Raw genomic sequence first — 27967 nt, 5'->3', positions numbered from 1 at the left:
AACACAGGTACCAGATTAAAGTATGTCAGATTGTCATTTTATTGCTAATACTAACGCCCTCCTTTAATAAATCTGATTAGACTCTCTATGCCTGTCAATTCTATTGTTTCTCCACCATTATCATGTTGAATGAGCCCGAAAGTTCACTTTCTTTTGAATTTGCCCCCCACACCACCTACAGCTGGATACGAAACTGCACGTAAAACTGTGATCATCTTCTAAGATCTGGCTTGGCAAAGTCATAATGTGAAAAAACTGTCATCCTAATCTCCCTTGAGCAGAAGCATCACCTCACCGGTTGAACATGGCCAGGATGGTCGGGAGTGTTCACTTTGCTGGTAGCGACGCGACTGTAATGCGTACCTGTACCTTGCAAGGAAAATTGCGCCCTCTCTCGGTCCAGCTCAGGGCTCATTAAGATTTTCCAGATGTCAGGGATTATGACAGTTTGCAGCACAATTATGCGCCCATCCGCTTTAAATTTCCATCACACACTTGACTTGTTTTAAAAATCAAGGATCTGCAGAAAAATGTCAAGTAAGCTCTTTTTGGCCTTTAACATGCATCAGGCAATGACCTGAAAAATTTCTACAATTTATATAAATGAAAAATTTATACAAAAATACTAATTTGCGATTATTGTTATATTTTCAGTAAAGGACTCAACGCTTTTACATTCGGTGCCACTACGCACAGCAAATCTTCTAATACTGTTGAACAGATTTAAAATCTTCATATTCAAAACTTATTTCAAAGCAAAAACTACTGAAATGTGAAAGAGAGCTTTTTTAGTAAGGTTGATTCCAATTTTACCAAATCAAAACTTTATTTGAAGTGATTTTCAGGTATGCAAAAACACAAAACTAACAAAAATTCAGTGGAGTAAAGGTTAGTAAAACGTGTTTGAATGAGGATTTTTAGGAGTATCTTACAAAAATGTGTGGTACACTAAATGTAGAGTGATAAATTTGAAGGTAGTTCAGAAAATACTGTTTCCAAGCTATAACCGATTTCCAAGGCTTACAAAAAAGAACTTCAATATATCACACACTATGTGCCTCTTTTGTACTGTGTAGATTTTTTCATTTTTTCAACGCGTAACTGCAAAATCTACTAATTTCAAAAACATCAAATTTGTTTAGCTTTGTTTATGAATGGGTAAAATCCAAGACCTAGGTAAAAGTAGATTTAAATAAAACTACCGGTGAAAAATCAGTAATGTGAATAAATGGTTTCAATTGAATATGTACCTTTGTCTCCTGCGGAAAATTCACTTTCTGGGAAATTCAATTCAAAGAAATTAATAAATCACACAAAACGTAATTGTAAAGGGCTAGGGCCTATATAACAACTACGTTAAGAAGTTCTTGTTACTACACTGAAAGGGCCTATTCCCACGGTCCAAATGTCTGATCACATTTTGGATTTTCTTCTCTAAAAGTAAACTAAATTTCCTGTTTATACTGGTTCTGCCTCTCTTTGGCGTACATTTGTTGCTTCATGTGGCTCTTCTCTCTGAAGTAGCAACAAGCCGACATGAGTATAATCAGTAGAACAGCCCCACAGCCCACCGATATACCGATGATTGCTTCCATCGACAGGGTATCTGCAGGTGCACGCGAAAATTGACAAATAATTAGTTAATATAAGAAATTGTTGCCATGTCAGTATTGTGCGGGTATACAGGTAATGCGGTTATTGCTCTGTTGTCCAAAATTACTATCCATATGGTGGCTATAAATAGTTATTGACTTGATTTGACAATAAATCCCCAATGTCTGTCGATGAATGAGTGAATTGAAAATATGCTGCATGTGGCTTACAAGCTCCTCAGACAACACAATAGTTTCTTATTCGTATGCATGTGCACGCTTGTACATTTATATGCATATCTACATGCATTTGCATTTGATATGTATATATATTCTACGCAAATTTCCATGACGTCCGATCCGTTGTACCATTCAACCCGACAATTCACCGCCATTAATAAACAGGGCTTTTGTGGCAAAATGCCAACATTCGAAACGCAGGAAGTATTTTATCATTGTGCCTGTATCATGTGATACAGACCTTTTTCCTGAGATGTCACAATCGTTCTGGACCTGTGTTGTGATGGCAATGAGTGCATAGTGTTTGTGTGTTGTTGAATGCGTCCGTAGGAATATTATGAGATCACCGTGGCCACGGCAGTCCACACGTGGTGGTATTGGTTTACGGTTAGCGCAATTCAGTCACGTGGGTGAAAAAGGTCTATAGGTGGCAAGCAAATAAGCAAAACTCGAGTCCATGGGCCTTACACGTGGAAGCGAGCATTTTTGCCTTGAATGAAAACAAACTCCCAAGCGACAAATGTGGGCAGGAATTAAATAACCTGTCCGAGCTGAACTTTTCTTCAGAAGTCAAACTGACGAGAAATAGAGGAAAAATAGCACCCAGGATTCGAACCATGGATTACTCTCTCTTTCTCACAACTCCACTTAAGCCAGCTCACTCGGATTGCCTTTTACCTTTTGCAAATACCCACACCCCTCCGTAATAACAAAATCCATATGCGTACTGTAATGTATTACCAGCACACTTAGTACGATAGCATTTTGCTGTAAAAGCTATGTTTGCTTTATAACATTAACAGCGGTGGTCAGTCGGATGGGGGGGGGGTTCACCGTATGGGACTTTCGTAATATTATGATGAAGCCCCCTCTTGGTCCATTCCATGGCAAATGAACGAGCTTACGACTTACATGGTTCCGGCGGTATAGGTTTGCTCGATGTGGTGGGTTTCTTCGAGCTAGTGGTCTTCGGTGCCTCCATAGTGCTTGGTGGATTATCTGCAGAAAGGTATTGGAAACCAAGTGGACATGAACGCTGACAGGTGTTGAACTGCAGTCTCATTTGTAGAATCGCGTGCAGCGTGCGTGAACCTTGTGAACGACTGATTGGGATATTCTGATGCCCAAAGGGTCCATGCAATGCATGCTGTTTATGCAGTCATTCTAAATACGCCTTTGTGTCCCACTTTACCCGATTAATTACTTATTTGTGGCCATTTTATCGCATCTCGACGCCAGTGAGGTTTAATTTATTAATTTATTTTAAAAAAATCTCTGCATATTCATGAGCAACAATATGTCACGAAGAAACCAGAACCTTAGTGCTACAGCATCAAATGTGTTCGCATTTTTCCAAAATTAATTGGACACTAACATTTACTTGTGTGCGTCATTGTACACGGAGCCTCAATTGCAATGTAGATGAATCCCCCTTTACAAATCGTTTCTGTCTAAATTAATGTTTGAAATTTTTTCTTTAAATGTAGTCCTTTGAATAAAGAACAAAAGATCAATGCAATTTTTCCTGTCTGCTTTAATACAAACTTTGAGGTCAGTGTTTGGAGTATTTTTAATTGGATAAAACTGTAAATGTTTTAAACTATGTGCAGAGCTCAAGACGAAGCCAAGGAAGAGAACAAAGCCCTAATATGGAGACAGGGAGGCAATTACCATAAGGCGCAACGCACACATATCCCGCCTTGATAAAGCAATCGATGTTCCTCCATTGTCCTGAACCCTCTGTTGAAAGCTGCACGCAGGCGTTGCTCTCTATCGGTAAAGTTGGATGTTCACTGGCCCAGTTAGTGTAGGAATATAGCGAACCATCATTCCACTGGAACTCTGCCATATTGAATAAGACAAAAACGTTCTTAATGGATGCTTTGTGGTTGGTGCATCTCACGCGTGCCCCTCCCTATCCCCGTGATTTTAACATCTTTTCCCTTTACTCTAACCTGGTCTTTAGGTACATTTTAAGAAAGAAATTTTTGCCTAAAATGTGCCTCGCTTGTTTGTTTGAGTTTTCTTTCATTCGTGACGCACCTCCTTGTAAATGCCGGGCGCCCCCTTTGTGTGAACGTTGAGATAAGCTACACAGGACACTTACTTCAAATACCAATAAACCACGCGTTTCCTTTCTGAACAGTAGTTATCTGTGTTTTTGTAATTTCCAGGATATTTCAGATTACCAGATCCTTGACCATCTTGTCAAGGAACTTCTTGCTATGGTACTAAATAAATTATTTGAATGTGGAACCTAATTCGAGACAAAGGGCCCTTCCAACCACCGTAATACCAGATCGGCAGTGGCAATTTAACAGCGTTGACATCAATGATTACATATGCCCTTACCTCCGTCTTGGTAGGAAAGACCCAGCCAGATGCTGTTGACGTCCAAGACGGCACGGGCATTGCTCTGCAGGAAGGTGTTCACCTCACTGCTCAGACTACTCGCCGGGAAGACGTTGGCTCCTCGCTGCTGGCACATGATAAGTGCCTCCAAGTAGCTAACCTCCGTGTTCTGGGTATCGAAGAAGAAGCATCTGTCGTCGACGGCGACCCAGCCTTTGCGGCAGTCACCTGACGGAGGGTCAGGGGGTGGCGGCTGGGGTGCTACAAATAGAAACGCCAAACAGTTAAGGGTCTAAATAAATAACAATTCAAAAATTGAAAAAAAAACCACAATGTTGCTTTGTTTTATTGAAAAAATTGCCACTGGAAACAGAATAATCGGTGCATGGTGAAAACCTTTTAAGTTGTTCCGCATAAGGCAGTCATTTGAAACGCAGTCATTTTCCAGACACAACCCAGCAGGTGGTACTCCTGCTTAATATGATATGATACGAGAGCCCCGTCACCAGTTTTGGATATTGGAAGGGGACAGGGTACCAGCTACGGGACACATTACCATAAACACTTCTGATGCTTATTTTGCCAGGGGATACTCGCCAGCAAAGGGCCTTATCAGCGTCTTGCCCGGCAACTTACATCATATTCTATCCAAATGCATACCAGTAAATGCCTGTACTGACTAAGAGAGGAAAGAAAGGCGAACAGCTGCTGTGTTTGTATCAGGAAGCGAGTGCAACTTGCACAACGACAGTCATCCTGACATCGTCTTTACCTGTTGTGATTTTGCAAACTGTAGGGTGCGCATTGCTGTAGCAATTGACATTGCGCCATCCTTCATGAGTCATGATAACGCAATCGTTCAGCACATCGTTGGATCCAATCGGGTAGCCTTTAGCCCAGTTGGTGTACTGGACAGGCCAGCCATCCAACCACTGAAACTGCCCCATAGCCTGTCCGTAAAAAATAAAAGAAGGGTGACCTCATAATGACTGACTCGGCAGTGGAAAATTGACATCCATGCTGCAACTGAGTTGCTGTCCTTGTCAACCGGCTCCGGCAGAGGGTAAGGCACGAGTCTATGGGGAGCGGCTGCAGCCCTAGCCAGCAATGTCCATGGATGAAAGTATTATTTACTGCTACGGCTACAAACTAGGCCTGTGCTTTGAATCTTGACGAATAATCTTTTGTCAGAACATACACAGCTCATCAGCCACATTACATCCTTAAAACCCGTCCAAAGTCTACATCCTGTTACACTCCGCCCGATAAACTATTTCTTCAAAAGCTAACCGCCATGACAGTTCTTGTATTCCGATAGGTCGAAACGCGTCACGTGACTGCGATGTGGCAATGCCCGCTGCGTATTAAGCACGCGCTGGCACCTTGATACGAGACAGTTTAATCAATTCCGATTGGTCAAGAGTCTGTGTGGACCCGGTACGCCAAGTCTATATATTAGGAGATTCTTCTGGACTACTTGAAAAAGGATTATACCATCAAATGGACGGGGTGTTTAGGAAAATAAAAGTAAAATTCTTAAACAAAATCCTTGGAAGTTTATCATATATTAATTTCCTTTGACTCTCTGACTAAAATGTTATTTATGAATGGAGATAAATATGTAATTGATGGGCTTAAACGGCATGAGAATGAACGCTGATAATACAGTCGCCTGCAGCTCGGGCATTAGTCGCGTCCATTCTCCTGAAGACCAACCAAGCACATATTACATTCCCTTATTTCCTTGTCCACACTAATATTGGGGATTTCAAAGTCCGACGGTTATTTGCGCTCTTACCCCTCTCCTCATCCCAAGCCACGCGCTGTCAACACCGAAGTACGACATGACCATCCCAACGAAGGCCTGTTCGTAGGCGTCGCCAAGGGACGGCAGATATGCCCCGTCCTCCTCGCAGTCAGCCACGGCGTTGGCGTTGGAGGAGTTGTATGTAAAGACTCTGAAGCAGGAATCTTCGTACTTGTGGTAATTCAGCTTTACAGGGCAGGGTTCGTAGGGGACAGGCTGCGGGTTTCCTTTGGTATCTTTAAGGAAGAGGAAAGAAGGAAGACAAAAATGACACCTGGATGAGAAACCTGGATAAATAAGAGGTGGTCTTCATCACCACAATTGTATAGTCCAGTTTATTCCAACCTTTGCCGAATCAAATCAAAAACCAACTTGAAATCCTCAGACCCAGGGGTGTGTTCCTCACCAGTTTTATACACTTTCCACTGAAGAATTGTTTGCAGATCCTAAGGGCAACAACTGGTCTAGTGACATGATTCCAAACCACGTGCGAGTAGTTCACTTCGAATGACACAGTTTCTTTAAAGTGAAGTTTCAATTAAAGGTTAACACAAAATGAAAACATTTAGTTAACGTTAAGTATTTCAAAATAACAATAAAAACGTAACCATTTCAATCATAAATTCAATGTTTACCCCATTAATCGTGACCCCAATTTAAATAAAATGATCCTGCATTTCCCCGCCCACAAAAGATTCCCCTTTTGGCCGTTCGCGCTCCCAGGCGGATTTGATGACGTCATCGGCAGAACGCCTACATGTACAGTGTACATGTACATTGCATGATTGCAGACAGTATATGCAGAATCGCACGCTTACAATAGATGACGTTGTGTTCGATGTAGATTGGCCCACAGGCAAACACTGTCTCGGTTCAAGGCAGAAATTAAAAGATACAGACCCAACGTGTATTTCTTGAACTGAAACAGTGTTTGCCTGTGGGCCAAGCTACATTGAACACAATTTCGTCTGTTACAGGCGTGCGATACTGCATGCAAGCTTGCTGTGTGGTCACGTTAATTAACGAGATTTTTACAACAAAATGCCACTGTAGGAAGCATGCCGGTAATACATTATGATAGGCACCTGGATTACGTAGCAGCTTATAATAGAGCAGCCCATTTCTGGTCGCGTGCGAGTAAGAAGGAATAGTATGTAGGATGTTTGTGCTTTGGATTCTGGAAGATAATTTATTGTTTTGGGATTTGTTTCCTAATTGAAAAACCTTGGTTTTGAAACTTTTTTGAAGTCCTGCCAACATTTGCAACGCTGACGTTTGTTTTGTTCGCGAACTATCGTCGACAAGTGCCGATTATTAGCGTTACGATGATAATTCACTTTTAATGTTGGCATTTTAATGTGGAGATCACACTGATCAAGGTGGGAGTAGTCCGATCAGGTGTTTGTGTGGAGTCTGTATTGCGGTGGTTTTATTTTCTGGAACTCTCATTTTTTTCCTGGAGGTTATAGTACTCGATGAAGAAGGCTATTCTCACCAAGTGGCATCTCGCATATGAAACCGTTTTCCTTTTCGCAGTCGACATCACTCCACTTCCCTGCGTAGATTGGATTGTTGGACAACTGGGCGCAGTAGTTTACCTGAGGGCACGCAGGAGTCAAACAACGAAAGGAGTGAGGAATTCGAAAAGCACGGTATAATCAATAAAATCTGGGGAAACGACTGGCAATGTACCCGAGGCCTAAGAAAAATTTGGGAGCGACGAAACATTTTCAGATCCCACTGAAATACCACGTACGACTTCTTATGCAGAGCTGTGGCATATATTTTCATATCTTCAACGTTGGGAACGCTGTCCGCTGGGTATCCAGGTCTTGGGTCCAGGGGGGAAAAGTGGAGTGCCTTTCCGAAACTTCCTTACCTTGTTATCGCCGTCTTGTTGAAAAGGGCCGTTTGGTTCTCCCAGCGCCCAGTTCGTGAAGTCCACCGCTGAGCCGTCGGCCCAGTAGTACTGATCGAACTTTCCGAAGCGACTCAATCCAATCCAGACGTCGTTTTGGATGTTTTTCAAAGAAAAGCTGAGAAGCCCTGTTGCAGAAAACAATGTTGGACAAAGAAATAAAACAACTTGAATCAATTTATCAGATTACAACTTCATATTTTCATAAATCTTGGGTATTCAACAGCTGGCGTAAGTGTGAAATTTCCAGTTACAATTATCGAGGGAAACAGGTTGCAAAACATTAATATTTCGAGAAAATTTATCAATTAGAGTTATCAGAAAGCAACCTTTAAGAGACACACAGTTTCAATTGCCTGTGAGTGTTGGTCAAATAGCAGTGAACACTGATTCCATTGGTTTGACGAGTGTACCTTGAACACCTTGGCTGTGGATTGATGCAAGCTGTCCTGAACGGAACTGACATTCCTTGTGTGCTTCGATCCATGTCTTGGGCTCAGCCATGGACCTCAGATCATAACATCTTCAAAAGAGAAACAAACTATAAAACATTCTGTGACATGAACCCAAGGATCTCGTTTCCTCTCCCAATCACAACCAATTTTCATCTTTTTTTCCCACTGAGATACTCATGAGCCAAGTTCAGCGTGATCTATGGAGAGCTTTAGAAACGGTACTACTCAAAGGAAAAAAAAAGTCCTTACCTTCAGTAGTGAAATCAATTGGTACTGACTGACCTGACCTTACACCAGTCCGAGAATGTTCAGTGCCTGCGAGTTGGCCGTTTTTATTGGCTCAACCTTCTGCGCGTATCAAGGGGTCCATAATCACACAGGGTCCAAATTTCATATTACATCTGCACACATCATCAAGAACGAACCTGTCTTTTAGCTTGTAAGTGCCTTCGAAGCATTCCCCCTCTGGTGGCTTCTGGGTGACAATGATGGGCTCCGTGTTCCTTGTATCCCACTTACAAATGTAGGGTCGTCGTAAACCACAGTTATGGTCCTCCCATTGTTCTACAGATTGGAATGAAAGGTGGGAGTGATTCGTTGACTTTGAAATTAGTTTTTTAGGATTGTGTTTCTTGGAAGATATTGTGCGTGTAACTATTCTTTAGAGGTAGTTGTGTTTTCTGGAGTTCTAGTCGTTGTGCACAAACAACTGAATTCAAAGTTTAAGGGGAATACCTAGAAAACTGAAATTAGGCAGTCAAGACGAAATAAGGAAAATGAAGGATTTTAGAAATGAAAAAAAAAGTAAAAAATAAACAACACAATAAAGACTGAGGTGAGTAAACGCAAACGTCTTATGCACTCATAAAACGACAAGAACCGTTCTGCTGACCCCTATAAGGTCAGAATGGAAAGCATTAACCGCATGGAGGGATGTGTGGGTGCTACTTGTATTGCTATCATTCGCACGGATGTCAAATTAAAAAAGTATGGACACAAAATACCTTTAGTCAGTCCACAAAGGCCACTGAAGCCACCGGCGACCATCTTACCAAGTAACACAAAAACTTGCTCGCCAAGGTTAACCATATCGTTCCTGGTATTTGTAGTTACAACGGCAAGCGAGCCAACGATTAACGTTGTATTCGGCACGGTTCGATGGCCACCGTTGGCTTCAGTCGATACAAGAGCACTGCGAGTCCATTTTTGCTTTTTTTATATGACGTTTGTGACCATGGGCCCACGTTCAGGTGCACAGATCAAAATGTTACTAAGCGCATCCTATACCAAGCCGCATTGGTCCCAACGGAGGGCATGCAAAGGTTTTTTTTAGTGGTCCCCTTGAGTATTTTAATTAAATAGCACCATCCGAATGTCATAATAGTAAAACCCCATTATATTGGATAAAGAAAGTACAGCCCTTGTTGCTTATTCCCTCTTGGTGAATGTTTTACCGTTCTCATTGATAAGTGCACAGTATTCCATGTTGTTGTTATTCGTTGGGTCATCTGAAGACCACTCGGCAGTTTTCGGATCATATTCAGTTCCATCCGACCATCTGCATAAAAAAGGTTAACCACAGTAATAGACAAGATGCTGAGGGACAACCGTGCGTGACTGGTAGACACCAAATAACTGAGCTTTTCGTTATGTGACCATGCATCCCAAGTAGATCACACGCCAAACTGAGTAAGGTTCACACAGCTGTGGCCCAGTCGATCACATTATGCCAAATCACGAGTCAGGTTACACATCAGTTCAAAAAGGTAACAGTGGAATTACTACACCGAAGGACAGACAGGAAAGCGAGTTGGCAGTACATTTTAATTTCGCGGTGTCTTAATGACTTGAGGCTGGATGATCTGTAACTGACTGGTCATGACTTTTGTTGATGATTTGATTATCAAGGAAGATTTAAATTTAGAGACGTCGCAGGAAACTCCAAACTCATTCTGAAAAAAATGTATTAAATAAATACAAGTACCCCGGTAAGGGTGAATCAGCTGATCATAGCTCAATTCTTGTGAGATTACACATATTGTGTAATAATAGAAGTCCGGTTATGTCAAATAACGTGTGGTTGTACTGTACGTGGCTGAGGAAGATCTGTACATATTTGACAGCATATAGCTTTTAGATGCTCTAAACGCGCATCTTGTGGCGGACCAATTCTCTCCATGTTGAAAATCTGGAGAGATCACTGACTGATAGTGAAGTCACTATTTTCCCTTTTACATTTTGTAAAGTCTTTTTTTCAATGGTGTGAGTGGTTGAGGTTGGTTCTCTCTTATTCGGGAACCAACGATGGCTTCACTTATTTGTATAAATTGGAATGGCTAACGAGCAATCAATATGGAGACGTCAGTGATTCATCTTTTTCTCCAGGCCAACATTCTGAGACTTTTTAAAATCTCCACTGCTCTATTGTTTTCCTCAAGTTGCCAATTATTACGTTTGAAACAAACATAAACCCCTGTCTTGACATGTGTATCAAGGTTTTCTGATCTGATACAAGAGATTGTAACGCGTTGACCAATCAAAATGCGCGAAATTTGTCGACCCAATGCGCGTTCGGAAAGGGTCGCAAATTTCGCGCGCTGTGATTGGCCAACGCGTTGCAAACTCGTGATGGCGCACTACTGTGAATCGCCCCTATTGAGTGACTACAAGCCTTAGGAGACTTACATCCAGTTGCCCGCAGATGCCATATTATTCAGGCCGATCCAGAAGGATTCCGTTTCACGACCAATCTAGAATCATGGAAAGCATGGAAACACACATCAGAAAATTCTCGTATAATTTCGAGAGACAGAACCATCCAGCGTTCTGGTCAAGTTCATCCCCAGTCCATCTGAAATCATCTGGTCTTACAGGAACGGCTGTACAAAGCATTCCTTTTCAATGCTCACCTGCACATTATGACTGAGCTTGCGGTAACACTTGTCATAGACTGTACTATATCATAAGTGTCTTAACAAAGAAGGCATAACTTACTTTACGATGAAACTGACTAAAGCAGTCATAAAACACCACCCATGGCAGACTGTGACAAAATGTGGGAAATGTCGCCGATCTCAGTAGGTTACAGATAGCTTCAACTTGGTTTAATACTCACAATGCTTTTGATGTACTCCCGCTCGTCACCCACATTTAAAGTGGTCAGGTGACCTCTATTCAGATTACACCATTGTTCAGCTTCTTCCCAAGTCAGCCAGCTGTCTCCGTTATCTGCTTTGCTGACATAGTAGCATAAACCCAACCCAAAATACCAGCCGTCGGGACCTGTAGGATGAGATCGATCATACCTGAATTCAACACTGAGCCTGAGATGTCTTTCCGGGCAATAAAATCGGTACAAGTAAAACGCTTCACTTTTATGGCGGTTAGTTTTCCAAAAGTGAAAGTAGCCTGAGAGACATGTAAACAACTGCTGACTTGTCCATAAATGAATGTTTCACATGTGATCATCATAACCAATGAAGTAGTAAGGATAAGTACGGGAAAGGTCAATAAATGCAGGTAAACTCACATGGATTTTCCGGGCCAGGCACTGCAGAAACGGGAGAAAGATTAGAAAAATTTATTTGGTTACCTTCTCACAAAATCTGTGTAAGATGTCATTTTGTATGAAATACTGAGCGAGTGTTTTCAGAATGATTTTTGCGTGTATCAAACGTTATCAGAAAACTTTTTCTTTTGAAATTAGTAGCATGTAGATAAAAGTAGCAGCTCATGACGACTTTGGGGACATAATTTATATTTGATTTGTGTTATATTAAGCCAAGCCTAACTGCTGAGTCGGACTCTAATCTGACTCTAGCCACGTTTTCTTTTGACGTGGAAGAATACTTGACTTTACTTGACCTGGATTTTTTGCTCCTACTCAATGGCGTTCGGTAACTGGCGTACCACTACACGATTCCATTTGATGAAGCAGGGCACGTTGGGATCTGAAGTAAATTTTACTGCGTTCCTAACTTTAAAAAAATGACTTAACGGTTTCACAAAGTTTTGTTGAAAGAAATACCAGAAAAATGTATCTACTTTTGTTTATATGGAAAACGAAACCCAGCAGGAATTATCAGCATGTCATGAAAGAAAAATTAGGCAGTCGAGTCAGAACGTCAGATCTGAATTTGAACGAGTACCATGTCAATTATGACTTCAGACAGGCTTGAAAAAAAAAACCCTGAGACTTAGGTTAAATTTAGGAAAGTATAGTTGTGACTTTACTTTGTAAAATGACTTAGCCATAATGCTGATACAGGCTCGGCGTTAAAAGATCAGTTAGGTAACCTACGTGTGTTAGTTTCACAGACGAGGCCGGCCAGTTTGAAGCAACTTTCGTGTTGCCAATATCCAGAATCGGTATTTAGACTGACACAGTCATTGACATCACCGGTTGGATTGGATTCCCAGTTGACGTAGTTGACGACTCTGCCGTCTTGATAGACATAGTATCCTGCGAAAAAGACAAGAAAACAAAGCGGTTAATAGATAAAGCGAGCTTAAGGATTACGTAAAGAGTGTCAGTATGGTGTTCTGTGTGTCCCACTTCATATTGATAAAAGAGGTATGAAAAGGTACTCTGTCACTTGAAACTGATGCCGTTTTGTTTGGCCAACAAAACTCCAAACAATTGTAAAAGAATTGTGTTTTCTTTGCATAGGTTGTTTCTTAAATGACGGAGACTATATTATAAAGTATTTGCTGTTTTCGCCATGTTCAAAAATACCACCACATCCAACGAATCCAGTGTTAGACCAACGATTGTGTTAAGCGAGTTTCTCCCTTCTTACTTGACATCTCGATAATCGTCAGTGACTACTAACCCTCTGGTGATTTGTTCAATCCTAGCCATACATTCCTGTTGCCAAGACTTTTGAGAGCCTCCTGTTTAAACCCGTAGTTGGCATAACTGCTGTGAATTCCTGGCAAGGTGGCGTTATATCTCCGAGCACATTCAGCCTGGGCCTGGAGAACAAAAAATAAAACTCATCAGGTTTACCTTTTCTAAAAGTTGGTTTGATTTAAGAACCAACAGTATCAACAACGTACAAGCAGCAAGGGGTAATAGATCCCGACATGAAGGTGTGAAAACAAAGATGAAAAGGCTGCTTGTCATTGGCCTAGATTGGTACTTGGTTGTCAGGGCATGGTCAGGGAGAGATGGGTTGGCACGCAATGGTAAACACTGCAGTGTGTTGTGATAGGCAGTGTCAATGGCAAGGATTGTAATCGTCCAAAGAATCTTGATGACAGGGCTTCAGTCTAATGTCCAAGTCTGTGGACCTCACCTCTGACGCTGTGAAGTGAATCTGGGGAAACTCTGCTGACAGTGTATCAAAATTGTAACAATGATCCTCGATGAACTTCCAGCCTTTGGGACAGTGACTCACTCTTGGAGTTGTTTCCACGTTAGCTGCGGAGAAAAGCACAGCGCAAAAGTTTGGTTCCCCTTTCTTCTGGAACACTCTGTTCTCCCTCTTTTACATGATTCTAAACTTTCCTTTGCGTAGGAATCATTTGGAGAGTTCAGCGCAAACGAAGGTTTTTTTTAAAAGCGGAGCCTACTTTAATACTCACCGTCAGTGTATTCACACAGGAACATGTGTTGGTGGCTGCAAGGCATGGTCACCCAGGACGAGTTGCGATGAAGCCCTCCACATGCTTCTCCGGTAGGATTTCCTTTCTCCCACTTTGCATACGTCAAAGGCCATCTGTCAGTCGGAGAGTTTGGAAAGTCCCACGCATACACCTGTAAGGTGTCCTGCAGATCGATGATAACATGGCTTTCTATACTCATGACACAGCTCATACAATAGCCACATCGCAAACCACTGGCAAAACAGCGAGTGTCGTGAGCTTATGCGACCTTCTCCTCTCCCAATGAAAAGAGTTCAGCACCCAGCTGAGTACAGAGGTAAATTTGAAATGATGGGGATGACATATGTTGAAATGACGTTGACGGCGACACTATCAATGATAGTTACAGTCATGAGGACGATGACAATCACAGTGATAACAACAAAGATGACGTTCATGTCAATGCCAACAATGAAACATGATCACCATGACGATAATTATTAGGACACGAACATGGGTGTGGCCAGGAATATTTTTAAGGGGGCAACCTCTTTTTTCAATTTTTCTGATTTCCTCCTCCTGTCCCTTTTTATTTTTCATTTTTTTCAGAGGGGTCAAGCGCATCCTTGCCACCCTCGAGACGCCCATGGACATGAATAAATGTTTTTCACAATTCGATTGGGCTGTTAATGCAATACGTTTGGTGATAGTAATTGCAGTTAGCCTCTTAAAAGCTTGGTGGACACATGAGGGGGCGCTTTTTGGTTCGGTAAAATCTTTCGTGTTTGCTCAAAATTTACCCACTTCAAATAGCGCCTTCCTGTTGTGTCTGCCATGCTTCTAAGCGGCTGATCAAGACATTGATGCTTTAAATATAACTTGCTCACCTGATCCAAGCCGATCCACACATACTCGGGAGTAGGGTTGTACCAGTTAACCAGCAAAGACAAGGCGGCATTGTAGAAACCATCCCTGGATGTGGCTAACCAGGCGCCTTCTTGACTGCAAAAGTTTTGGGCATCAGCAAATGAGAGCATCTGATCGACCAACTTGTAGCAACTGTCTTTGTATTTACTGTAACCTGGACGATTTGCACACATCTCAGGAATGACAACATTTGTTGAATTTGAATTGAGATCTGAAAGAAAGGACAAAAACGCAACGGCATTGCGACTCTATCATCAATTTTCATACTGAACAGGAAAATATCAATGAGTTGAGCCGGTGAACTTCAGATTGCCCCACACGGGCGCAATACCTATAGAGCTATCCATAGAGTCTTTCCTTTGGAGCATTAGACTGGAGGACTAGATATGAAGCTTTGTGATGCAGAGGAAACATTTTTGATGAGTTTGAAAGACTATCACACAGGAAGCATCTCTTTTGCAGGTAGGTAAGTTTCTGAAAACGAACCAATTGAACTGAGAATTTCGGGCCTGTGCTCTGCTCTTGTCAGGAGAAAACTCACATGAGCTTTGAAGACTAGCATAGTAATGGAAGCCAACACTAACGCACAAAGGGGAGCGGGCAACCCTGAAATCATGTAGTAATTTTTATATGAAAACGAAATTAGTTGAGGAACGCTACAGGGAGGGAAACAAACACATATTTGCCACCGACGGACTCAAATTTTGAATGTACTACTTAGGAAAGTATTAGTATACGGTTCAAATGGTATCAAGTAGGAAACATATATACCAGCTATTAATTAAATTAATATGAAGGAAATTTTGCCGTTACTTTTGGCCGGATGATTGAATACACCGATTGCGCCTGCTTAGTCACGTGACCTGTAGTGGGTATCAAACAACAAGTATGGCGTCCTTCCATAGCAAAGTGTGTTTTAAGTGTTGTTTATCAAAATAAGGCTGATTGTCAGTAAAGTACTCAGCACATCACTAGTCGGAATACCTTACCGACTGTTCACTTTATTTTTGCCTATATTCTAAACGCTAAAAGTCTTACCCAAAAAGGTCTGGCAGATATATCCCCTACGCTCCAGGCAATTAATGTCGTCCCATTCGCCTAGGTGTTGTGGGTCAGTTCTGACTTCAACACAGTCACGGAATGGCTGTTAACATAGAAAGAAAGTGTAACTATAGAAAATTAAGAAATGCAGCAGTGAGCTGAAGTGCGATGTACTGACACATAATGAACTGTGGAGTAGCAAAAGGTACTTTAGCCATTTTATATTATGTGAAAATAATTTTTTGAAAATTGAGATAGTTCGGGTGAGAGCAAACCATTTCTTTGGGAGGAAGTCAAAATATTCAGCTATTATTTATAAATATTAAAAGTGAAATGCTCAGTAAAGATTAAAAGTGTGCAGAAGGATATTAAAGTGCCAAGGTAAAGGGCTTCGACTTTTTCGACATCTAGGGTTTGGGAAGTAGATTGGCCACCCCGAAACCAATATACCAGGAAATTATCTGCCGAAAATCAACAAGACAGATACAAGAGGCAATTTCTTTCTAAAACCAACTGGACTAATTTCGGAAACACACGAGGTCAATTTTGTGTTTGTGTTGGGTTGATGACGTGACGGGGAGAAAGGCACAACAGTAACTAGCATCGTTGAGGCCCAAATGCATGAAAACAAAGAGTTTTGAAGACGTGCAGAAAAAGCACAGTATTACACATTTCTATCTTAGATGCATAACTTTAAGGACCTGAATCTTGGGCTGAATCGCGGGCTACCTTGTATGTGTGTATATGTGAAGCTTCTAGTCTACATTTTCAATTGGTCAAAGAAAAAGAGCTAAACACGTACTGGATTCTTCTCGTGAAAGTGAGTTAATTCAATTATTATGACAATAACTATAATTTACTCCGCGATGAATGAGGATAACGGTACAGAACTTGTCCGTGTTGCGGGGCTGTGGGGACCCAAACCTAAACCTCGCGACGCGGTGGTCCAACACAGCACCGTGCATCGGCAGTAGTAAGGCAACACAAGCAAAACCGCCAGCGATGCTTATGCGTCGATCGCTTTTCTAAATTCTTTACTTATCTGCGCCAATCAGGAAGGTTTAAAATCTACCCTTATTGTGTTGTCCGGAGAAGATCGATTCAACGCGTTGTTGCTCGTATGGAAACATCGAGAACACGAAGTCTCAGTGTACGAGATTCCTGTCCAAAACTACACACAGCACAAGACCGGGGTATGTTTTATTTTATGACAAAAACACATCAGTCAAGGACTTCAGCTTGATGGAAGGAACAATCAATGTATTGGACAAGAACTGCGTAAGAACATTGCATTTTGAGCATGCCTCTACAACGAGACTCGCGTGTGAACTTGCGCACTGTTTACAGCCTTATCTCCCCATGTCGTTTTGGGGTCACCGGCATATCATTAATACATAATGACTGTGTCTAAAATTTGCGAAAAAGGGACTAGCGGAAGCTCATTTAGGGACAGTATTTTCTCTCATAAATGGGAAAACTGTTCGATTTTTTAATGTTTAGTTTGGAAGATCTACTTGAAAGGTGGGTTCTTTTCAATACCTCCTAAAGAATTGAAGCTCACTCTAAGGTTCGAGAGGGACGAACATTGCACTAAATCCTCAACTTCAGTCCGCAATGCAACTAGACAGGTGATAGGTTTGCAAGTGAGCTCCCCTGACCGCGTTCTTGGTGTCTGCACATGGCTTACCTCATTGGGTATATCAGTGAAGCCGTCTGGCTGGAAGGGAGCCCACTGACTGAAAGTCATGGGCGTACCATCGGTCCAGACAAATTGGCCTTCTTCGTTGGCATCTGACAAGCCAATCCAAAGGTTTGTCTTGTTGACAAACTCCTGGAGAAGCAGGGACAATAAAGCTGTGGGGAAACAAATATTATAAAGTTTGTCAGTACTTGCCTGTGTGCTAATCATCACTCATAATGACGCTCCGTCGTAGTACAACCTGACACTGAAACTGTAAATTATCAAAGCTCACATCTGCTGCTTTATTGTGGTATTGGCTAAATAAGTACTTTTGAAATGAATCAGTGCTCAACATTTTGAATTAGGAAAGACTTTATTCCAGTCACCCTTGACAGTCTCAGTTGCCAAGGACAGCACCCAACGATCGCAGGTCTCTCCTATGTTAAGAAAGGGGAAACTGTGCACCTTGGGAAATCTGAATAATAGTGACAAAAGTATTCAGGTAGGTTTGGGCCATCATTTCAGGCATTTTTTCATGTAATTTCTGTAGAAAAAAAGCTTGTTCGGTTTAACCATTTGCGTGCGGCTTCGTCGCTGTTTTGAAATTAGAGGTTCTGTCCTTCCTTCTGTGCCATGCTAAAGCGTACTGTCTGGCTTCTGTTGGGGCTTGCAAGAAAAATGTTATCACATGTTAAGCCGGGCTTTGAGTGAAAATCCAACTTGTGGCATACTCATATTGCACTTATGCAAGTCTTGTTTGGGTTTTTTTCTTATACGTTTCTGAAGAGTTACCAGAAAACAGAAAAGGAACTGTCAACACAAAGACCATTTTAACTTCATAACATTTGATAGCCGTGAATACTGATAGCCAGCAATCATACTTCCTAAAGCTTACATTGCTCTAACTGACTGGTTACTTGGAACAGTCTTCCTCTGCCTCCACCTTCTTCTCTGCAATATTCGTCAGAATCACTGAAGTCCCTCCTGTCTGCGTCCAAAAGGCCAACTGATCGATAACACCTGATGCCAAGCTGATACCAGCCTGGTAAACAGCCACCTTTTGACGGCGGGGTGTACACTGTGATACAGGAAACCAAGTGATCAGATTGTTAGGACTGTAAAACGAAGACGATTTCGCATTGTCTCATTCAAGGCATCCCGTGCAATTTATCAATATTCCGCTTTCCCGAAGTTTGGGGAAGGACCTGAACGGCGATTCGAACCTTTTTGTGGCTTAAATAATCGTGAGCCTCGTAAATGAGCATAACTTTTCACAACTGTGCGACAATGTTGTGAGTCTGAATAATTCACTTGAAACACTCCGTTAAATCTTATTGCCTAAACCATATGGTGAAATAAAAGAAGTCAATAAATAACTTGAAATATTCTGACTTCAACATTTACTGTGAATTCGTCCTGATGCTTGCCGAAACCTTATAACAAAACTACAAGAAGTACGACCTAGCCATGCGTTTCTGAAATCGCACTGCGTAGAAGAAGAACGGTTCAATTTCATGAGTTATTTGGCACTTTGAATGAATGACAATATCTGGTTTGAAGCTACTGCATTGCAAGACATGCATGTACTGACCTTTAGGTGCCCTGCAGATAAATCCCCTGTTTTCATTGCAGTCAGCCGTCTTCCATTCCACATTGATTTGTCCACTTCCTGGACTTATGACCATTACACCACACCCGTCACCAGGAGGGTTGCTTCCAAAGTTGACATAGTCGAGCAAGGAGCCATCTACCCATTGATACTGATCACCTATTGGAAACACCAGAGAGAAAGTTACACAGTTTTCGTCAAGATGACCCAACATTGCTGTTATTTTGTCTAAATCACATTATCATCTAAAATACCGAAAATGCTTAATAAAATTTTTAGCTTAAAACCGAAGGTCTTTTCAAATTAAGAAACGAATAATCTCAGCACTGAGATATGTGAAAACTTCAACTGAAATTGGAGAAGTGAGGACTCTTTGGAATAATCCTTCATTAAATTCTCCTTTAACTGTCATATTTGATGACCAAAAACTTACGGTCACTAGGGCTGAGTCCAATCCACACCTCCAGGTCAGGGTCAGTGTAGAAAAGTCCGGCCAAATTGTTGTCCTCATTCAGAGTATGTACACTTGGCAGTGAGCTTGAACTGTCGTAAGCTTTACATATCTCCTGTGCCTCTTCCCACGAAGTTGCAAAGGTTGAATTGATGCCTACTGCGCAGTCCTGGTCGTCGATTTCTACCATTCCAGCTGGACACACCGACCCAGGAAAAGTAGGTGGTACAGATGGGCGTCTCCCTGTTGGGTCACAATATCAAAGGGACTGTCACAGTTGATCTCAAATTTGATTTCTAGCCTTCTTTCACTTACTTTGTGAGTGGGATCTGCGAGGAAAACTTTACATTAAACAAGTGACGGTTTCATCGACAAGAACAGGGCCTTGTCGTGGGGGTGTAGAGTGGCAGGTTCAACCTGGGAGCGGAATTTAAGGGATGTCTAGATATTGCTTGTGAAAAAAAGGTAAAAATTATCAGATGATGAACAAAGATGTATTACGCATACCACTATCTTCAATTACCTTAATAACTTTTAGCATAAACCCAATGTTGCAATAAAACTGGATAAACAAAAGTTCCATTTTCCAATTCTTGTCCCCACTGGCATGAAGAACTTTTTTGATAATATTCTAAGTTAAATACGATTTGGCTGAAGCATCTTGATTTTCACAATATCTGCCCATAACGTAGAGTTTTGTTAACACCTGAGCAAGATTACCTCACATGCTACACTGAGCAGCAACAGCCGACCAAAAGGTGCAAAGCTCTTTCAATGAGAAGAATGGAAACGCACACTTCTATCCCCTGTTCTCCTTTATTTCTTTATTCCCTTTCTGTTCCTTATTTTCCCTTTGGAATTGTTGTTTTCATTAGGGCAACGGGGAAGCATCCCCGCCTGCCTGTGCTGTGCAGGTCAGAATAGAAGTCTTGAGTTAATTTGAAATCCATACAATATCCTTTAGTAGTTCAGAGTGAGATCATTCCGTGTATAATTTTCTGCAGCAGGAGACTGTTACTGTTTATTCCCTTCAGATTGAAATGCATCAAGGATTGAGTAATTTACATTATGTAAAAAGCTCATGGTACCTCTTTGAAATTAGCCACCTGTACCAATTTTGTCCATCGCTTTGCGATTATCCAAATACATGACTTAGGTCTGTCTATAACGAGCATTAACAAGTAGCGATTATTAGTACTTAATTGCATTAGTACCACTGTCTCCATTTACCTAAATTCTGTCTGCAGAGTACTGGATGCTTTGCATTACAATCTTCATCTTTCCATCCTTCAGTGGTCAGAATGCCACATCGTGTAGTGTCCTGTGGTTGGTTCTTGGCCCAGTTGGTGTAGGTCAAAGGTTCCCTGCCCTGCCACTTCAAGTTATTGATACCCTATCAAAAATTTTTAAAAAGGAAAATTACAACACGATCTCTTTCGGAGCCAGGAATGATCGACAGCCCCCTCCCCATCGTAGGAGTTGAAGACAATCGGTAAATGTGTTTTGTGTACAGACTTAGTAATGTCGAACCAGAACCAATCTGACAAAATGAGTCATTTGGGGTGCACGATATGATTTGGAGCAGGCGAATTAAGTTGTTCCTAGCACTCGAAACGACTTCGGGTGTGCGAAGTGATTTTGAGTGCTCCAAATGATTTCAAGTCTACAAATTTTCATTTCGAGTGCACGACGTAAAATAAACGTGTATGAAATGACTTCATGAGCGCGAAATGACATTGAGCGCATAAAATGAAGCAATCATGTTTTCTGTTAGGATGGTTTTTATCATATGGTGTTAAAATTCATTTCATGGAACTGTTATTCAAATTGAAAAAAAGGAAAAGTACGAGTTTAACTTTCAGTAGAATGAAAATACTATAAACAGCTATACTCGTAGTGTTTCAAGGCCAATCCATGCAGAATTAATCCCAGCATTGAACAGCATGGCTTGAAGGAAGGCCTCTTGGAAAGCATCCTCTATCCAGGTGATTCTGACGCCCTCGTGGTCGTTTTCACAGAAAGAGACTGCGTCTTGGTAGGATCTTGTGGTCGAACTCTCCAGTTTATAGCACGCTCTCACGTATATGATATAGGTGGGATCCAGTTCCACATAGCATGGGAAGCTCGGTGGGTCGACGGGAATCGAAGGATCTGTGGTCGGGGGAAATGAAAAAAAGAATTACTTAATAACAAGTTATTGGCTTTTTACAATGGGTTAGGAAAATGTGGGCTCAACGGGCTATACAAAAACGGAGCAATGTCAAAGAACCCAAGGAACGGTTGTCATTGTAGAGTTAATTCACGCTAAAGTATAGGCCTATGTCAGCTCCACTGAGTGGAACGTTAGTACTCTTCTTTTTCGAATTCTGTACTGGATTGGTTATACTAACTGGTACAACTAATCCAGTACAAAGTTTTTAAAAAGGGGAGCACTGACGCTCCACTCAGTAGAGCTAGGCTTAAGTATGAGCTATGCATACAATACAGTACACATACACGCCATGCACGGTCAGCGAAAACAAACTTCGTGCAAAAATTCCGGTCCACCGTTCTTCACTTTATGACCTCAAAGCTGCTGGTTCTGACATTTTGGACTTTGTAGTTTTGAGTTGAAAGCGAGGATACAAACAGCTTAAAGCAAAGTGCATCTAATCAGAACGCCAAGGAGAGTGCCATGCGAGTGACCCTCGATCACTTTAGCTTTCTTTACATAGTGACTAGCGAAACACTTGCGTTTCTAACTCGGAGACAAGGACATGGTGTTTCAGTATATTTCTCTCACCTGCGCAGCCCTACACAGGATTTAATAGCAGTAATTCGTCACTTACGTTTTCGTCTAAGTCATTTGCGCTCGATATATCTGATTTGAATGTGCCCTAATCGATAGCAACAACAGAGGATTATATTCGTACAGCGTGATAGGCCTAATGGTATGTTTTTGATGCTATGAATATGTAAATGCTGGGCCGAGTCTATCAGATCTTGCTTTAATCAGAAGTTTACCTTGAGGCTTCTCACAGATGTACGCCCGAGGATAGTCACAATATCCATCGTACCATTCACCTGGGAAATCTTCGTTTGCTCGTAGATACGTGCAGTCCTGGATTATGAGAACGGGCCTTAACAACTTGTTACGGTGTATAGCAAATATCCTGCTACTGAGACCGGCAATCTCTTTTCTAAAGAATGCATTTCAACCAGGTTAAACTTGGTTACCCTGTGAAATATTTTGATTTTGTAATTTTCGACCCTGTGGCACCCTAGAGTTTTACTTACCCTGTGTAAAGTTCTCCTAGAATTCGTCTCAGTTTGAGGGCTAGCCTACGTGGCTCAAGTCTAAAAATGCATGAATGCGTAGTGTGGGCTATTAAGAGTCTTGTGACGGAGTTAAGTTCTATCCAATTTCAAAACTGCGTTTTGTACAACCCTACCACACTGCATCACTTGAACCTGAACTTTAAACTCTTCTGGTGAAGTTGTAATCTAGTTGAGCAAAGGGTACTCACAGTAGTCAGGCCACACGCCAAAGCATGGCTAGCGGTTACAAAGGAATTAATTTGATACGATAGTAAAGATTAAAGTACCTTGCTGCTTAATATAACTTGTAATTATAACTTGTAAAAATAGTCTCCCTGTACCTCCTGGAAGGCATTATTTCCGTTATCGGGTTGATTTGGACCCCAGTTTGCGAATCCGGTCAGAGGGGTACCATCAGCCCATCGGTAGACCCCTTCTACAGTTCGGTCATTCAAACCGATCCAGACGTTGGAGGCTGGAGCTTGTACTAACATGGCAGATAGGATTGCTATGGGAATAGAAGAAAAGAATTATCAATGGCGTAAATTTGTTCCAGAAATGGGGGGGGGGGGAGATGGGGAATGGTGGCTTAGGGGATGACTTGGCGGACAAGGAAATTTGAAAAGCGGGGAGGGGATGACACCATTTGACACTATTTAGGGGGTGATACTCATGGTACAGATGATCTGTAATATGTGTTTCAATCATGCAGAATCTTGCACGAGAATGGCATATATATGTTTTTTATAGTTCTCCCTTCGTGAGTGATACGGAATACATTTTAGTTTAATTGGTAGTCAGAAAAATTCTTTGCTACATGAATCTGCTTTGATTTTTTTCTCACCAAAAAAAAAGCTTGCGGGGTGATTCAATAGCCCATCCTCGCTAGTAAAAGGCGGAGAAATTCAAACCCCTCCCCCTGGATTTACGCCCATTTCTGTTACTGTCCGGCTTAGTGGTTGCACGGTGTATGGTACATCCAACATCTACACAAAAGGTGTGTGTGGGTTGGCAGGGTCATAGAAAATAGAGTTGAAACCCGAATACGACCAGGGCATATTTCTTTCATTTTGAAGAAAATTAAACAACTGGGGCAGGAAGTAGGAAAATTATGAGACGTCTATGCCTTAAATATTTAAATACTTCGTGTTACTGCGTTTTTCTTGTAGCATCTGTTTGAGTACTCTTGGTTTTTGATTTTCTAGATGCCTTCACCCTCCTACTGGGAAAGACCAAAATTATTTTTTTTTCAAACTTTCTATTTGTGAACTGGTTTGAAACTTGCACTATTTTATAGTTCAAAATTTGGTGTAAATAATTAAAAGCCAAACTACATCACAAATTTAACAAAAAGTAAAAAAAACCAACTAAAATTAAAAGAGGAAGCGGACGAAGGGAATGAAACTGCTCTAATATGTTTGAGTTTGTCAGGACGTAGTTGAACACATCGACTCGGAACTGTGAAAGGGTATATTTAAGGTTTTGAAACATATTTAGAGGCCCTAAAGACTGTAGTAAAAACAGTGCAGATTAATACAGTAAAAAGATAATCGATGACTCGCGGTGTCGTGTTGCTGGTAGCGACGTTTCGGCTGCTAGTGCTGCCAGCCTTCATCAGGCAACTGATGTGAAAGGGTACAGTGCAGATTCAGTGGCATATCCAGCTGGGGGGGATGACTTGCCCCCCGACGAATTTTTTTCTTTACGAAGAACACTTCATAGGTGAGAAAGTAATCGGTATTAAATAAGAACCAAAACGCTAAGAAAACAACACCATCAAATGAAAGCAAGAATGTCGAGACTTTGAGTAAGGCTTTTGATGTTTTTGCCTCCCCAAACAGCATGTTGAATGAGCCCGAAGCAGAATTCGCTTTGATCACCCCCCGACATCAAAAGCTGAATACACCGCTCTGCAGATAGGCCTATGTAGGTTTTAAAATACCGTCGGTGAGAACTTGTCACGTCTGAAACCTTGAACACTTCTTCCGTTGTTTCGGGACTAAACACATGTGTAAATGTACACGTTGTGGGAACACATCTGTACAGCCACCGGCCACCTGAAAATGTGGCACAATCGGTGAGTGTCAAGGCCCCCCCCCGGAAAAAGAAACTGAAAAAATATGACAAGAAAAAAATGACGGAAAAAGGTAAACCAAGTGGAAAAAAATAAAGATTCAATGGGATAAGAAATCACCAATTCGCTCCAGCTGTCTGAAGAGTGCTTTGTTTCTTGTTCACTGGAAATTCCTGACTCGGGAAAGTGAGTTCCCCCGAAAAATGTCCTGGCGACGCCAATGGTCTATTGTGAAATATTGCCCATTAATTTTCATTTGTTCCAATACTGGTCATTTGGAGTGTTTTGGTTTAGTAGTCGAGGTTGGATGGGTGTGATTGATACCCTGCAACGTTCGAAAAATAATTCCAATTCAAGGGAAATCACTTCGGTGTGGTATCCTAGACACCGCATCAGTAAAACCTCTTATAGGCCTATGTGTGAGGGCGAAGGACACTATCCAAGGTTGTGGGTACACAATTCATCCAGAAACGTGGCAACAGAAAAAAATTGAAAACTGAGCACGATTGTCATTTGTACAGAAAAGATAACGATTCAGATAAAAATTTCTCTTCCCGTAGTGACACTATTGATATGTGGGTCCAAGTGGCGTTTGTGAACATTCATGACATGGATTTACGGGAAGCTCCAAATTTAGGACAAAAGTAACTTCTAAACTAAAGGCTAGGGGCGTGGTATGTCTGAAGTTAGCCGCTGCTGGTGAAGCAACCAGTGCTTTCGATGAACTTGATTTTTAACATTGCTTCTGGTGACTTCTTCCAAATTATTTCGCACACGAAACACAAAGCATTGTGGGCAGGGTAGAAAAAGGATGTGACCCGGCCCTCTTCTTCCTTTCTCACATCACGTGATTGTTTGCGCCTCAGTCTGTGATGGTATTTGGTCGCGTTCTTGCAGTTGAAATCCCCCAGGACAACCCATTTGGGGAAAAAATTGCCATATATTACATGCCTTGGGGAATATTCGGTAGCCCAGGACTCCAGCACGCACCCGTATAGCCGCGAAAGCTTGTCCTTTCAGGGCGGCCACACGCGGTACCGGCATGCGTGCTTCGCTCTCGAGTGACACTGACTTTATTGAAAAAAACAAAACTGCTCATGCTTATGACAGAACTGCCAGACAGGCTCTTGGTCCTTTCACTTTCCATCACAATTCAAAATCAAACAGAAGGCAAAGAAACGACATATTAAAAACCTAGTCTTGACATTGGGGTGTGTGGATTCTTAATTACATAGTTTGTCCAACAGGCTCCTGAAGTTACTCGACGCGATTTCCTTTTAAGTTGTGTGTGCCTTTTGTGCTTGTATTTTTTTTTCAAATAGTTTAAATCATCTTCAAGTTGTCTGAGTCCTGTGAGGTTAATGGCGGCTCTATTTTCTCACACTTCCTGGTCGTTACATATTGTGTATATTACCAATCATCATGCATGCCAAAAAATAAATTGGAACTTACGTTGCGTTTTTTGCTCCAGGATTTTAGCAAGATTCGCCCCCATGGACTTGCAGGCTTCGTCGGCTTGGGACCACGTTAAGCGCTCTGCCCCATCGATGTCGTTGCCAAACAAGCCGAGACACTTGTCAGGTGACCTCGACCAACCGGGCTCACACCCGCCCGTCTGTGCAGATGCCGCATGTAGCTCCGCTGAAGGGAAAGACGAGGCACGAGGCAGTTTAGACCCAATCATAATTGGCTACATAAAAGTCGCACCAAGCAGTGGCGTCATCGGGGGAGAAAGGCAATGCCTATCCCCACGTTTAGCAACTTTTGTCCCATACCCCTTCCCGAGAAGAGGTTGGCTAACGTGGGGAGAGGGGGACTGGGGGGAGGGAACTACCTCTATCCCTTTGGGAACTCTTTTCTCCCTCTTAAAAGAGCCTGACTAAGCTACTGGAACGCAAGCAATGTTGCAATACTACTGGATCCGGCCAGTACCATGTGATTTAACTCTGATCAGACTGAATGGATGCAAGTTATGCACCACAGCAACTCCATAAACTTGCATTCTGTTTTCTGAAGTCAAAAGGAGGATCACTGCGCTGTGAGCACAAATCAACCCCGTTCTACTGGTAATTTGACTTCTTGTGGACTTGATTGCTGCTTGTCAATGAGGGTCAAAACTGCCACTGAAAATAATGAGTTGTAGTAGACAGCACTCCAGTCCAGGGCGTTATTTCTCACCTATTAGGAGACCAAGCACAAGGGCGACAGTGCTCCTCATTCTTACAGCTCTTTGTTACATCACAGGAAGAGACTGGAATTGATTGAATTCACAGGAGTACGAACAACTCCAATCGTGTAACATTCGCGATGGCAACTGACCGGAAAAGACCCTAGTCTTGCACAGTATAAACATCCCATGCCCAAAGTTCCAAACTCCGAAGCTCTTGGGCGGCCAATTCATGAAGGAAATCGCCGTAATTACAATGAATATCAGCAATTACTGTTAATCATTAACTCCATTTTAGAGCTACAAAAAAATCATTAACGGGAGGAGGGACTGCACAACGTGGGTCAAAGTGCATCTGGGTCCGGCTGTTGTTAGGCGTGTGTTTATCAGGGACATTGACGGAGAGTCTGGACAAATTATCCAAGGTTTTGCCATACACAGATTACTTTTTGGGAGAGGCGGAGATCTTTGTAGCAGGGTCCAACAATCGCCTGGCTAATGACGGACAGTGCCTGGCTGTACCCGTCGGTAGCTATTTTTTACTATGTAAGAAAACAAACATCATCAGTAACCAGTTTTGTAAAAATCAATGCTGTCAATAACTTATTGACTATCCGTCCAAAAGAAAGACTATCATCCAGGATTCTTAAGTAGAATCCTTGAAATGCAGTTGGAAAAAACGCAAGCTTTGTTTCGTTTGTTTTGTTTTTTGTTTCTTCGTGGAAAGTTACTAGTATGTTTGTGGCTGTCTGGGTTCAGGGGTAGGGCTA

General features: G+C 41.9%; 1 protein-coding gene across 1 annotated transcript; it reads right to left on the bottom strand.

The window, feature by feature from the left end:
* Nucleotides 1–15: 15 nt before the first annotated feature.
* LOC110990698 (C-type mannose receptor 2-like) lies at nt 16–27406 on the bottom strand. The gene is made up of 30 exons (XM_087140327.1): nt 27209–27406; nt 26483–26671; nt 23298–23464; nt 22663–22759; nt 21551–21810; nt 20890–21052; nt 19642–19902; nt 19191–19367; nt 18495–18677; nt 17606–17772; nt 15916–16021; nt 14838–15088; nt 13951–14134; nt 13662–13786; nt 13197–13338; nt 12665–12826; nt 11894–11914; nt 11480–11646; nt 11050–11114; nt 9819–9922; nt 8790–8928; nt 8323–8432; nt 7871–8037; nt 7487–7589; nt 5983–6227; nt 4957–5134; nt 4185–4445; nt 3504–3674; nt 2745–2831; nt 16–1606 (listed from the first exon to the last, which is right to left on the bottom strand). Exons 1-30 carry the CDS (start codon nt 27246–27248, stop codon nt 1446–1448), a joined length of 4653 nt encoding a protein of 1550 aa, XP_086996453.1. The 5' UTR covers nt 27249–27406; the 3' UTR covers nt 16–1445.
* Between the last annotated feature and the right edge of the window lie 561 nt (nt 27407–27967).

The sequence above is a fragment of the Acanthaster planci genome, linkage group LG08 (genome assembly GCF_054643075.1).
Source record: "Acanthaster planci isolate LZ-2023a linkage group LG08, COTS_SCS, whole genome shotgun sequence".
NCBI classification, from domain to species: domain Eukaryota; kingdom Metazoa; phylum Echinodermata; class Asteroidea; order Valvatida; family Acanthasteridae; genus Acanthaster; species Acanthaster planci.
The sequence above is the reverse complement of the archived record's forward strand: the minus strand, read 5'-3'. Positions and strand labels throughout refer to the sequence as shown.

Excerpts from the sequence above, each read along its gene's own strand:
- LOC110990698 (XM_087140327.1), bottom strand. The coding sequence starts at position 27,248 with ATGAGGAGCACTGTCGCCCTTGTGCTTGGTCTCCTAATAG. Across the intron at positions 18,678-19,190 it reads TATCTGCAGGGCACCTAAAG|TGTACACCCCGCCGTCAAAA; the intron begins GTCAGTACATGC and ends CCTGTATCACAG. Across the intron at positions 15,089-15,915 it reads TATCTGCCAGACCTTTTTGG|ATCTCAATTCAAATTCAACA; the intron begins GTAAGACTTTTA and ends CCTTTCTTTCAG.